Here is a 12,867-nt window from a genome sequence, read left to right on the forward strand (position 1 = left end):
AAAACTGGAAAAAGTTTATAGAAGGTTGCAACCTTAAAATGTTCAACTACATATACACCTCAAAAATTCATCAAAAAATGGTTGTTTTAATGTTGAAAAGCCTTAGGATTGATCATCTCGACATCGAAATGTATGACTATAAAAAATAAAAAGATTTTGAGTCCCAGAAATCGTGCATCTTACAATATATTATCTACACCGTCCATTTTCAAGATTTTCACATGTTTATAGATCTACTTGATTTTAATTATTTTTTAAATTTAAAATTTTATAATTAAATATAAAAATAGATTTTGAGATAATCCTAATAACATTTACATCAAAATTATATGTTATGATAAAATTTGAAGGTGCACTTTAATTGGATTGTTTAAGGTTGCAACTTTATAGAAACCACCTTTAAAAACAATCCTTTATATTTTTATATTTTTTTACTCAAGCTCTCTTTTTAAAATCGCATATTTTATTTTAATTAAATTTTTATACATCTGATTATGTTTAAATTTTGGGGATCTACACATCTCACCATCAAGCACCCAAAATATGAAAAAGTTATTCAATAAACATCTGATTATGTTTAAATTTTGGGGATCTACACATCTCACCATCAAGCACCCAAAATATGAAAAAGTTATTCAATAAAATAAAGGGGAGTTATTTCATGTAGTCGTGTTGTTGTATTAAAATGAAACCACACTTCTAGAAAATTTTGTTTGTAGCACTTGTATGACCCTAAAAGTGGCACATACCGTCTCTTCATCCCAATGATCAATCTAAAAAAAAAAAAAAATTGCTCCCTAAATAGAGCCAAAATGAGTCCACCTCCAACAATAAATCTAGACCATCCATTTGGTGACAATAAAGTCATTTAAAAATTTTGAAAAAATAAAAAATCTTTCTAAAGCCTAGATCTCAGCCTCTCATCAAAATAAATAGCCTATGCTAATTGGGATAGGAAAACACTTTTTAGAACATATTTTCAAATTTTATTTTTTTATAATTATTTATTAGAATTAAAAGAGTATGTATATATAAAAATCGTTGTGACACAAATGGCCCAATATGATTTTTGAAGTCTATTTCATTATATTACATAGACTGTTGCCCGAAATCACTTGTTTAAGGGTAAAGGTGCACTTGTTTTAGAACAAATGCATCGCAAGATCATGTCCTATGATAATTTGGACCATACTATGGGTATGGTACAGAGCTTCTTAGACGTTCGTTTCCAAAACGTTTTTGGGATGACAATAGATTACTGTGTCATTATTTGCACGGCCATTAACCAGTCATAAATCACTGGGGCTAGTCATACTCACCTTTAACTGTTCAAATTGTAAGATGGACGGTTACATAACATGCAACATACCTACACTATGATGACATTCAACCAAAATACAATACTGCCTAGAAAGTTACATCTAGAACTTGAAATATTTTCTTCATGGGACCCATAATAATGGGTGAGATTTTTTATAAGGTGCGCACCTGATGCTATACAAGTAAAGCACACCTCTAAATTTTGCTTGAAGACTCGTGTTAGAAACCTCACGATGGTTCGAAAATCTAAGTTCAACTCTAATTAGAAATTTTAAAATGTTAAAAATAGTGCAAATTGAACAAATCTATAAGTACTTGAAAATTTTGAAAATAGATAGTCCATAAAACTTGTTATATAATATATACTATTTTTAAGACCTGAAATTCATTTTTTTTCTTTATATCCAAATGTCAATGTAATCAACCGGAAGGTTTTCCTTTGGAACGCTCTTTTCTTTTGAATTTTTAAGGTTCAGCTTACTTTTACATTATAAGGTTGCAACGTTATATAATTTTTTTCTGATAATAATTCAACATATACTATGTTCAAAGGGTGAGGTTTGTATAAGGTGTCAACCTTAAACAATCATGGTAAGTTGCGCCTCAAAATATTATTAGAAGATGTATTTTTGATGTCGAAACTCTCATCTGGCCCAAGAGTCTATTTTTCACATGTATTATAAAATTGACAGCTCCAAAAATGGTGCAAATCTAGCAGATCTATTGAACACATGAAAATCATAAAAATAAACGGCCCAGATAATATGTTACAATATGTACTATTTCTAAAACTTAAAATTTATTTTTTTATTTTATATCCATACACATAGAAGTCAAGATAATCAATTGGAAAATTTTCTAGCAACAAAACAAGTTTCTTTGATGGGTTTTTAAGGTGCACCTTCTACTGTATAGGTTGACACCGTATATAAACTTTTTCCTTCCATAAAACCATTATCCACATTTTGAATGAAAAGCCTAGATTATCCTTCATTTTCATTGATGTATAGGATTGGAGAGGACATCGCTCTTTTAATGACATATTTGATAAGAGAGTTTAGAAAAGTCACTGTAATCTAGAAATCCTAACTCAAGAACCTAAGTTGTGGGGCTGACAAATCCTTGTTTTCTAACCTATATTGGGGATGTTGGTCATTTAGTGGAGCATAAGGAGAGACTCATGGGCTTGGAAAGGCAACATAGCAGGCCATTGATCATCAAAGAGGATTCTCATAGAGACACAGTGATAGGAAGTAGAAGAAATCAGCAAGATTCCCTCGTAAAATGGATACTTCTCTCAAGAAGAGAATTTCAATAAGGGAAAAGCTTATACAGTGCCCAGGCTCTAAACAATCAAATTAGAGCCCACCTCAAATATTTCACTAGAAGAAGAATTTTTTATTACAAAATATCCTTAAATTCATAATGTCGAATGAGAAAAAAATGAATTTCAAATTTTGGAAATATTGCATCTTGAAGTGCATTTTTAGACCATCAATTTTCAAGATTGTCATAGACCTGCTCGATCCACACTATTTTTTAAACTTTAAATTTTATAATTAAAGATGACAATGTATTTTACGGCTGTCACAAAGATTTCGAGTATTGAAATCACTTTTCTCCAACACTATTTGAAGATAGGCTCCAATTGGATTGTTTAGAGCCTCGGCTCTATACCTTTCAATAATGTTATTAAATAACATGGGAGCAAAAATGAAGTTCTAAAAGCAATATGGAAGTGCTCAATCCATCCTAGAGCTGCCTAGTTCCCTTACAGTACAGACTTCTAAGTTTCCCGTTCTCAAATTATTCACATGTTAATATAAAGGGCGGGGTACCCGTTTAAACCCCTCACAAAATTAGCAAAGAAAAATAAATTACTTCCATACTAATATTCAAAATTGCAGAATAATCATTTCACATTTGAAGCTCAAACACTGCACAAAAATTTACTTAAATTCAACAAAATTTTAAACTATTTCAAGAGAAGTTGATCATTTACTAACATCTTCCTCGAGGTTGAAGTGCATAAGATGATAACAATAACATAAGAAAAACAAATCTGAGATTTTCTGCATATAAAATATTCAAAAGAGATCTCTGCTCTCGAAGATGGAGGAGAATAGCCGCATCGTAAATAATAAATATATATATTAACTCAAAATACTAAGCGAAAGCCGTTTCATTACTTTCCAATACAAAACTTGCCAAAGATATTGGATAAGACTTCTTCTGAGATGTCAGCCCCACTAATTTGGCCAAGCGCCATGGCAGCCTCCCTCAGGTCGATGCTCCAAAAATCCAATGGCAAATCCTCATTGATTGATGACTGCAGCCTGGAAAGTGCTTCCCTCGTGCGTACAAGCTGCTCCGATTGCCTCTGGAAGAACAATCAAATTGACATTGTTATTGCACACACCAACACACACAAATCAGAGAGAGTAAATACTGAACTGTGCATGGATAACCAAGAGAAAGGGAAGAGATAGAGAGTACATAATTATAGGTTGTATGTTCATTCACGTTTGTGTGAGAGAGAGGAGGACGCATAAATAGAATGTGAGAGTGGATATTGATAGACTGTGATTCTGTGTGCATATGGGTGTTCATGCATGAGATAGAGCATATTTCTTTGATTGAGAGAGAGAGAGACTATATTTGTCACATGTGTCTCTTAACTACATAGGTTCACAAATACCTGATTTACAGCCCATCTCCGCCCCCCAGATGGAATCCTATCAAGGCCTACTATTTCAAGTACAGCAGATTCCAAATCAGAGATACCTTGCCCTGTTAAGGCGCATGTGGAGACTAGCTTACTGAAAGCATTGCTCACAACCTTTGGTAATTCGACAAAAGCCAATGGAGCACGGTCAATTTTGTTGATCACAAGGATTGCAGGTGGAAAAGAACCAGGAGATCTCTGTATCAAGAGGTTCCCACATTTGAGTAAATCAATTAATATAAAGAAAAGAGACACAAATCTTTCTCATGGAGAAATAAAAGATGAGGTAGACCATGTCAACTAAGGAATGCAGGATTTTATCAAAACAGGTTACAGAGAGAGAGAGAGAGAGAGAGAGAGAGAGAGAGATGAATCCTGAACCTGATTAATTTGGAGGCGCTCAAGGATTTTGTCATCTTCAGAAGTCCACCCATCAATTGCACTCACAGTCATTATAATCAAATCAGCACCTTTTGCAGCTGCCTCAGATCTCTGTACCCCTAGAATGTAAGAAGATGTAGATTACATAAGTCCAAATAAATGAAAATAAGTAACAAATTTAAAAAGAAATTTTGCTAGAGCCTGTGTATCTCATTTAAGGGTTTGAAATTTTCACCAATTTTCTCAACAACATCATCGGTCTCTCGAATGCCTGCTGTGTCCAAAAGAGTGACAGGAATGCCATGAACAGTTATACCAGCTTCAACCACATCCCTTGTGGTTCCAGCTATTTCTGTCACAATTGCCCTCTCACTCTGCACACTAGGAAAAAGTAAGAGAAGAAAAGAAATCGAAGAGTGAGAAACCATGCCAAAACTGCCACATTACAGAAAAAGATCAACATATGGAAGAAATTCACAATAGAAATTTGGGCAACCTACTTTGCCCCATGCATTGAGAAGGCTTGATTTCCCTACGTTTGGCCGCCCAACAATTGCTATCTGAAATATTGAAAATTTGAAATTTCATGCATTAAAAAGCACAAGTTCTCAACATTCAACACCAATCATGAAAACAAAATTCAAGGCATGCATACTCAATATTATAACACTAGCATATTTTTTCTTTCTAACATACATATGTTACATGTATGTGGCACGTAGATAAAAAATATATATTGATTGATGCATGGATAGACATGTACCTATGAAGCATTCTCTCTCTCATTCTCTCAACATGTGTGTATATATATACATATACATATACGTACACAAATATATATATATATATATATATATATATATATATATATGGATTTTTTCTATTGTTAACACCACATAGAACTCTATGTGTTACATTTAGAAAGGGCTGAATCATCTAAACTACCGTAGTTGCCCCATTTCCTTATTCTATTGCCATAAAATAAGTAAGGAAATATTTGTCATTGGAATGGGTATTGCTGATATCTGCACTCAAAGATAAAAGATCTTTTTGTCATCACGAGAAGGACATTTTTGAGTTAATAGCAGCCATCGATTCTAGTGGATGTTAGATCTGCGGTTAGATGTGCACCAAATTTTATTTTATTTTTGTAAGTTGTTCGTCTAGTGTTTTTAGGACCATGTAAAAATTAAACAAATTCGGAGAAAGGGGTGGAGTTTGACTATATATATCCACACACACATATTTGGTATAAGGAGGTCACAAGTACCTATAACTATCAAATGTGAAATCTAACAGCTTGGGTGTATTACAAAGTTCGAAAAATAATTTTGAACTTTGAGCCTAGTCAATAGAACAAATGCAGCCACCCAATTTCACATCTAACGGTCAAGATTAATTGCGACCTCCTTGTACCAAAGGTTAATATATATAGTGACAAAGTGACAGACAAATAGATAATAAATGGTGATAGAGAGAGAGAGTCTGATGGCTATAGCTGTAGTGTATAGGGAAGTTACAAGAGAGAGAAACAAAGATGTACACCATTCTTCTTTTATGACAAAGAAATGCCCCATTTATCTAAAGTAAGGATGCAAAATTATTTTTTTTTGAAACTGCAGTAAGGATGCAATATTGATTATATGAACTAACATGAATCCCATAAAATAAATCATAAAACTCCATTGCCTATGACACCTGTAATCCAGATTCTAATAGAACATGGCGATTTGCAGTTTCCAGCGCCTGATTTACATTTTGGCAAATCTGATTGATTTTGTCCATCAAATGTTTGGTGTCCAATGGTGGCAGTTCATCATCAAAGTCAAGTCGGGCTTCAATTTCTGCAAGCAGCTCGATGCACTGTGCTCTAAGAGATTTTACTAAAGCAGAGAAGCCTCCCTATCACCAGAAAAGAGAAAAACTCAATTTAGATAGAGCCAATTCAAGTTGTTCTTGAAAAATTAAGTCCCCGACAGAGAAGCCAAATTCAAGTTACCCTGATACACATGACGCCTTCCTCTCAAAAAAAAAAAGTCCAATTTAGTCCAAGAGCCCATTATAAATTACCGGAAAACATACACAAGTCCAAATCAATATAAAAGTCTAGGATCATAAGCAAGTCCAACTAAAAGAGCCTCTCACAAGAAAACAATCACAGAAGCTGGAGTGACAAACAAGGACGTGCCTGAATTCCAGCCAAAGCACTATCAGCTGCAGCTACAGATTTAGCCGATATTAGTTTCGCTATATTTTCTGCTTGAGCGAGGTCCAGCCGTCCATTCAAAAAGGCCCGTAGAGTGAACTCGCCTAACAAAAGAAAACCCAAGAGAAATTCCATATGAGGGTGCTTGGCTTGTATAATTCATGGGAATTTTGTGACATTTAAGTCAAAACAAGCGTCCCCATAAAAAGTGTTCTGGTGCCTCATAATAGAAAAGAATCGAACACTGATGTTAAACCATAGTGTAGAAATGAGAGAAAATCAAAGAGAGAGAGAGAGAGAGAGCATAAAAAGGAAGCTGACCAGGTTCTGCAAGCCTTGCACCCGCCTCTAAACAGGTTTTCAGTATTCTCTGTATGCATAAATTGCTACCATGGCACTGGAGCTCCACGACATCTTCTCTCGTATAAGATCTAGGTGCCAACATCGGTACAGCTAAAACCTAAACAAATCATTCTATCACTTTATCCCCCTCACTGACTGACATTATATACAAATATATACACAAAGAAAATTATTTGTAGAAAAATATTTGGAAATACATGCAACAATCAAAGAAATATGATAAAAGGAACTCGGTCCTGATTTACACAAACTACTCACTAGGTCACAGAGAGAAGAAAGACAGATGACATATGCAAGAGGATAAGGATTATGTACTAAATATATTTCTATCATATGCTCATTACGATCGTTTGCAATGGTTCTGTAGCCACCGAGATAACTCGGAAAGATATCACTTATTAAGATGAAGAGGGGTGATATGTGATGCTTTTCTGGCTAAATTTGCCATGACACTCACCAGGAACCCAAAATTACAGTAATTAATCCTTCCACGGCTCTAGTTTTCTTATGATTTCGTCTCTCTCAGGACGGTCCAAAAAACTCAGTCAAGAAGGTCAACAATTGGAGCTGGAAGAACTTAGGTCCTCTCAAACTAATAAGCAATTAATCGATCTCTCCCCCTTCTCCCTCCCTCCCCATGGAGTGTTTGCTCAAAATCCTTAAACCTTTTCTTGTTAAGGCCTATCCCATGCAAAATCTAAAGGCATAAGGAAGACAATATATCCATCACGACATGTGCTTAGTTTTAATTATTTTATTTATTTCAGAAATTAAGAATAAAAAATGGTTGTTCACTAAATTCCAAAAAGAAATGAATCGGTATTAAGCATCGTTGAGTTCAAAATCCATGACATGAAATGAAGTTTATTACCCTCCAAATCTCCATATCCAGGGTAAACAAAACAGAGGGGCCCCAATGCTTGCACTCGCATTACCAGATCCATATTCTTCCTCCAAAAATTGTCCAGTGAATTTAGACCAGAAAATAACCCAGCTCATGTTTAGCTTGAGTCTTTAGCACAATAGAATAATTACAAGCAAACTTATTTTTGTCGATTTCAGCTCCATAGGAACACCACATTCATGACCAAGTAATTTCCCTATATAAAGAACACCTGTAAGCAAGAGTATAGTTTGACAGTTATAAATATGGAGTCGCAGAAGGGTTCTGTAGTCATAAGTATAAGGGTTTGGTACTCACAAGTATAACTGTGGTGTGGACAATGGCAAGGCATTGGCTTTTGTGGCTAAAATTGATATTGTTACAAGTGTGACTGTGCTTGCGTGATACTGTAAATTTTATAGAGCTGATGAAAGTTACAAAAAATAAATTAATAAAATAATTCAAGAAAAAAAAGCAATCTTTGGGATGAAGAGGTGTATGTACAGCATCCAAATGAGTTTGCACAGTCAACTCCTTAACCTAAGTTCGTTTTCTAAAAAGAAATTTTAGTTCTGATATTCATGCCAATATATAATGGTGACATGGTAAATTGAGTATATTGCATACTGGATAAACTGACATAAACTGTAACTAGTGATAAACAATTGGGAACTCCAATAACTGTTATCTGCCATAATGGTCAACAAGAAATTCTTTTTCTTTTCCTTTTCTTGTCAAGTATAAACCAATCATAGGACAGATATCAATGAGGCATTTTTAACATATTAAACCCACTATGATTCATGAAACAATGATACAAAGATGTATAAAAAAAAAGTTATGAAAGTCTATAACAAGTCAATTTCAAGGAGTGAATTTTTTTTATGTATAAATAACTCAAGAAATGCAACAAAGAGATAAAAATCCCTGATTTAGACTATAAGACTTCACAAATTGGAGAATTCATTGAGAAGAAGACATGGAAATGAATTCAACAAGCTACAAACTAAAAACCAATTACCTAGACATCAGACCAGAAAAGCTAAATACAAGAATATTTTCACCTAATAAAAAGAATTTAGTCTTGAAATATTTATAGACCTCAGTTATCAAAAGAAAGAAAGGAAGAAAGAAAATGAATTCACATACCTCATCAACAATGTTTCCCTCCCTGTCCAAAACCACCCCATATTCCACAAAATGACTTTTGGGTTCCCAAACAAATGGACCCTTAGACCTATTCTTCTTCTTCCTCGCTGGCGTGAACACACGGCCAGCAATGGCAACAGCTGAAGAACCAGAGAGGCGAACAATGCCTACAGCGCTCGGTTCACCACCCAATGAAGTTACAATGGCCGCAATGGTGTCGAAACCCTGCTCTTCTACCCTTCTTACTGTAACTGGGGGAGAAGTATTTATCCTCTCATCCTTTGGTAGAACAAATCTTCTCTCTATGCAAAAACAAAAAAACCCAAGTGAAATCAAGCCAGGAAAAACCCACAAAGATCAGAGACAGAGATAAATATGCTCTTGAAAGCAAACACATGGAGACCCAAGCATAAATATGCCTATAAAAACAAACCCATCAAGAGAGAGAGAGAGAGCATATATATGCTTAGAAACCAAACCCACCAAGAGAGAGAGAGAGAGAGAGAGAGAGAGAGAGAGAGAGACCTTTTCCAAGCTGGTCATCATTCACATGAGTGGGGGAGGAAATGGTGTGGTGGTTGGATTTGAGGTGGAGTTGAAATTTGTGATGTGGGGAAGAGGGAAGGTAGGAGGAATAGAAATAGAGAGAGAGAGTAGGGAGAGTGAGAAGAGGAGAGAGAAGGGATTTCCCTTTCCTGTACTGGAAGATAAGGAGGCGATTAAGAGGAAGAAAACTCGCCATGCCTTCGATGAAGGCCTATCCGCCCTTCTCTCTCTCTCTCTCTCTAAAATGCTAGGCCTCCTGTTACCGCGCCTAACTGGGTTACACGCGGGTGAGGCAGATTGACGATAATGAATCTAATTTTCGAGTAAAATAGTCGTGCTCCTTCGGGGAGTAAACTATATACCCCGCTAGAGTACCTTCATTAGATCTCACATTTTCACATACGAGTTCTTTTTGGACCTAAAATTTTGGGAATCAATTTGTAGCCTTACAGGTGAAAATGTGCGGTTGGGAGCGCTCCACTGAAATTTAATGGCCAGGGGAGATGTGATCTCTTTATACCAAATGTAAATGATCCTATAGTACACAGTCTTTCAAATTCCAATGGCAAGGGGAGATGCGACCTTCGTATACTACATGTAAACGATCCTATAGTACATAGTCTCTCAAATTCTAAAGATTTAATTTAATTATAGATATGCATACCTTTGTTTTATTTAAATAGCTATGGTCGAAGCTTATTATTTGGGATTGTATGCAATGAGACTATTTATTTTTAAAATAGGGAGGTTACCTTTTCCATCCAACAATCAAATTTCGTTTTCCTGTTCATACCAATTTTTATTTTATTTTCTTTTCTTTTTATGTTTTATTTTTTTTGCACACCATAGTGAGGCTAACATCCTAAGAGGCAATATTTTGATTGGCAAATTTTTATGCTTCAAATTTACGTTTTGTCGAAGCAAAAAGCTAACCAAAACATGAGTTTTTGTTTGGCAAATTTTTATGCTTCAAACTCATGAAGCAAAAAGCTAACCAAAACATGAGTTTGGAGCTTTTTCTTTAGTGCGATCCATCAATATCCCATGAGGGTAAAAGCTTTTCTTTGGTTGCTAGCACAAGACCCGAACCCTTGTTGTGGAAGAAAAATGTGGAATCAAACTGCCATTTATTTTTACATTATTCTTTTACTGATTTTATTGGGGAATGGAGCAACTTCTTGGAACTGGATAACACAGAAATATTTGCTCCTTTTTTTTATTAAGGACCCCGTTTCTATAAGTCCATGCAGAAATGAGGGGCTTTTTAAAAATATATTTTTGAGATGAATTTTTTTACTTAATTTTTAAGGACACGTAATCTCTAAAATAGAGATCATGAATATGAAAAATAAATAAATTTTGAAAATTAATAATAATAATTCTATTAAGAAAACATTTGGACCGTTAATCTTAATTATTTTTAGAAGAACTACCTATTTACATCCATCTTTAAAATGGATGCTTTATATTTCTGAACTGCATATATAGGAATGAGGTCCAACTCTCATGAAACAATTTTCTTTTTATTAATGTTTTAATTCCCCCTTCCCTAAAAGTGGCAAACACCTTTGGAGCATTGTGGTATCTACAATGTGTTGGAGAATGTGGAAAGAGAGAAATGCTAGATCTTTGAAAATCGCATGAGGGATCCTGAGCAGGTGATTCATGTTGGATTTGCTGCTATTCGAAATTACCCATATATTAAAATGTCATATTATGTGGAATTGAGATTTATGTGGAATTTAAATTGATAGTGATAAATTTCTTAAAAGAAATAGAAATCCGAAAAGATTAGAACTCTTTGATGGTTACATCTCTTGGGTTTTAGATATATATAACATCTATAGGAAATTTTCTATTTAGAATAGATTTCTAACTTTATATATATAATATAAAAGTGCAGAGAATTTGTGTGCCCTATTTGGGTCATCATATGGGAAAGGTGGTTTCCTCTAGAGAGAGATGGGGGCAGGGCCTCATGTGCATAAGATGTAACGTTTCTTCTTAGTGAGAAGATAGCTTCCTATGGATAGAAATATTGCGATGGTGCCTCTTGTAGACTCTGAAGATTGAGAGACTTGTTTCTTGTAGAGAAACGGTTCCCATAAAGATTTTGAGTGTTTTTCTTTTTAATGAGAAAAAATCTCGGTTGCTCTCAAAGTTTTTCTTCATAAACCATAATCTCTTCCTAGGCAATGGTCTAGTTATGAAATAGAGATGAGAGAGAGATTGGCAGTGGTGCTATTTGGGAGAGCGTGTTTAAAATGGTTTGCTCGACTGGGTTTTGTCGAAGTTAGAGAGGTAACTCTATGTCTCAAACTCTTTGATGTAAGTTTCATTAGTATAGTAGATTTCTGTTTGTCGTGCCTGTAGATGTGTCCCTTCTGGGATGAATCATAAAAATCTTTGTGTTTTAGTGGTATGTGTTTTATGTTTTATTTCTCAGACTTTATTTGTCAAACATTAATCTATCGGATTTAAAGCTTCCGGGCACAATAATTCAAAGCATTAGTATAAAAGTTATTCAATAGGCACTAAGGCTCCCAAACTTCAAAGATATCCCAACATATATATGGGTGCGGTTTGTATAGAGCATGGGCTCTAAACAATCAAATTAGAGCCTACCTTCAAATAATGTCGCGAAATATGGTTTTAATATTGGAAATATTTGTGATAGCCTTAAATATATTTTTATATTTATTTATAAGGTTTAAAGCTTCAAAATTAGTGTAGATTGACAGATCTATGAAAACTTGAAAATCATGAAAATTGACGGTCTAAAAATGCTTTACAAAATACACTATTTCCAAAACTTAAAATCCATTTTTTTTTTTTCTCGTGTTCATGCATCTTGATGTCAAGATGATCAATTGGAAGATATTTGAGTGTCACAATATTCGAGAAAATATGGGTGTCACAATGTTTGAAAAAATTTCGTTTGAGCTTTAAACTTGGTCAATGAAATAAATGCAGCCGCCCAATTTCACATCCAATTGTCAAGATTAATTGTGACCACCTTATACCAAAAGTAAATGGTTTCATTATTGAAAATCAAGAAATATACCCAATAATCCTAAATTTTTTTGAATTTTTATTTCCCACGAGGAACTTATCCATATTAATCACATCAATCACATGCCCACATAATATAAGATTTTCCTTATTTTGGACGGTTTTTAATACCACCATATCCAACACATGTGTCTACGTAGTGCCACATATACAATCCAATTAAACACAATAACATGTTGAGCATATCTAATTTGAATACGGACCCTACATTTTTAGGTGGTC

General features: G+C 34.5%; 1 protein-coding gene across 8 annotated transcripts; it reads right to left on the reverse strand.

Annotated features, from left to right (window-relative positions):
• Positions 1-3,258: 3,258 nt before the first annotated feature.
• LOC18422108 (tRNA modification GTPase) lies at positions 3,259-10,063 on the reverse strand. 8 transcript variants are annotated; one of them, XM_020666345.2, is made up of 12 exons: positions 9,553-9,834; positions 9,028-9,329; positions 8,197-8,302; positions 7,867-8,110; positions 6,954-7,092; positions 6,615-6,736; positions 6,125-6,328; positions 4,927-4,986; positions 4,662-4,800; positions 4,427-4,545; positions 4,019-4,243; positions 3,259-3,700 (listed from the first exon to the last, which is right to left on the reverse strand). In XM_020666345.2, exons 4-12 carry the CDS (start codon positions 7,879-7,881, stop codon positions 3,506-3,508), a joined length of 1,218 nt encoding a protein of 405 aa, XP_020522004.1. In that variant the 5' UTR covers positions 7,882-8,110; positions 8,197-8,302; positions 9,028-9,329; positions 9,553-9,834; the 3' UTR covers positions 3,259-3,505. The 8 variants fall into 8 exon arrangements, 6 of the variants coding, with proteins under 6 accessions (XP_020522004.1, XP_088721861.1, XP_088721860.1 ...); XM_088865735.1 differs by having other exon boundaries at positions 8,197-8,285; positions 9,553-9,702; XM_088865734.1 differs by lacking the exon at positions 8,197-8,302 and having other exon boundaries at positions 9,553-9,856.
• Positions 10,064-12,867: the final 2,804 nt, after the last annotated feature.

This window comes from Amborella trichopoda, chromosome 4 (genome assembly GCF_054954075.1).
Source record: "Amborella trichopoda isolate Santa Cruz 75 chromosome 4, AtrichopodaSantaCruz75HAP2 v2.0, whole genome shotgun sequence".
NCBI lineage: Eukaryota > Viridiplantae > Streptophyta > Magnoliopsida > Amborellales > Amborellaceae > Amborella > Amborella trichopoda.

What these genes read in the sequence shown, in the direction of transcription:
- LOC18422108 (XM_020666334.2), bottom strand. Translation starts at nt 9,769, where the DNA reads ATGGCGAGTTTTCTTCCTCTTAATCGCCTCCTTATCTTCCAGTACAGG. An exon ending in TATTAGAATCTGGATTACAG is followed by an intron (nt 4,987 to 6,124) that starts GTGTCATAGGCA and finishes TCAATATTTCAG; the next exon opens with ATAGCAATTGTTGGGCGGCC. An exon ending in TGATGTTGTTGAGAAAATTG is followed by an intron (nt 4,546 to 4,661) that starts GTGAAAATTTCA and finishes CTTACATTCTAG; the next exon opens with GGGTACAGAGATCTGAGGCA.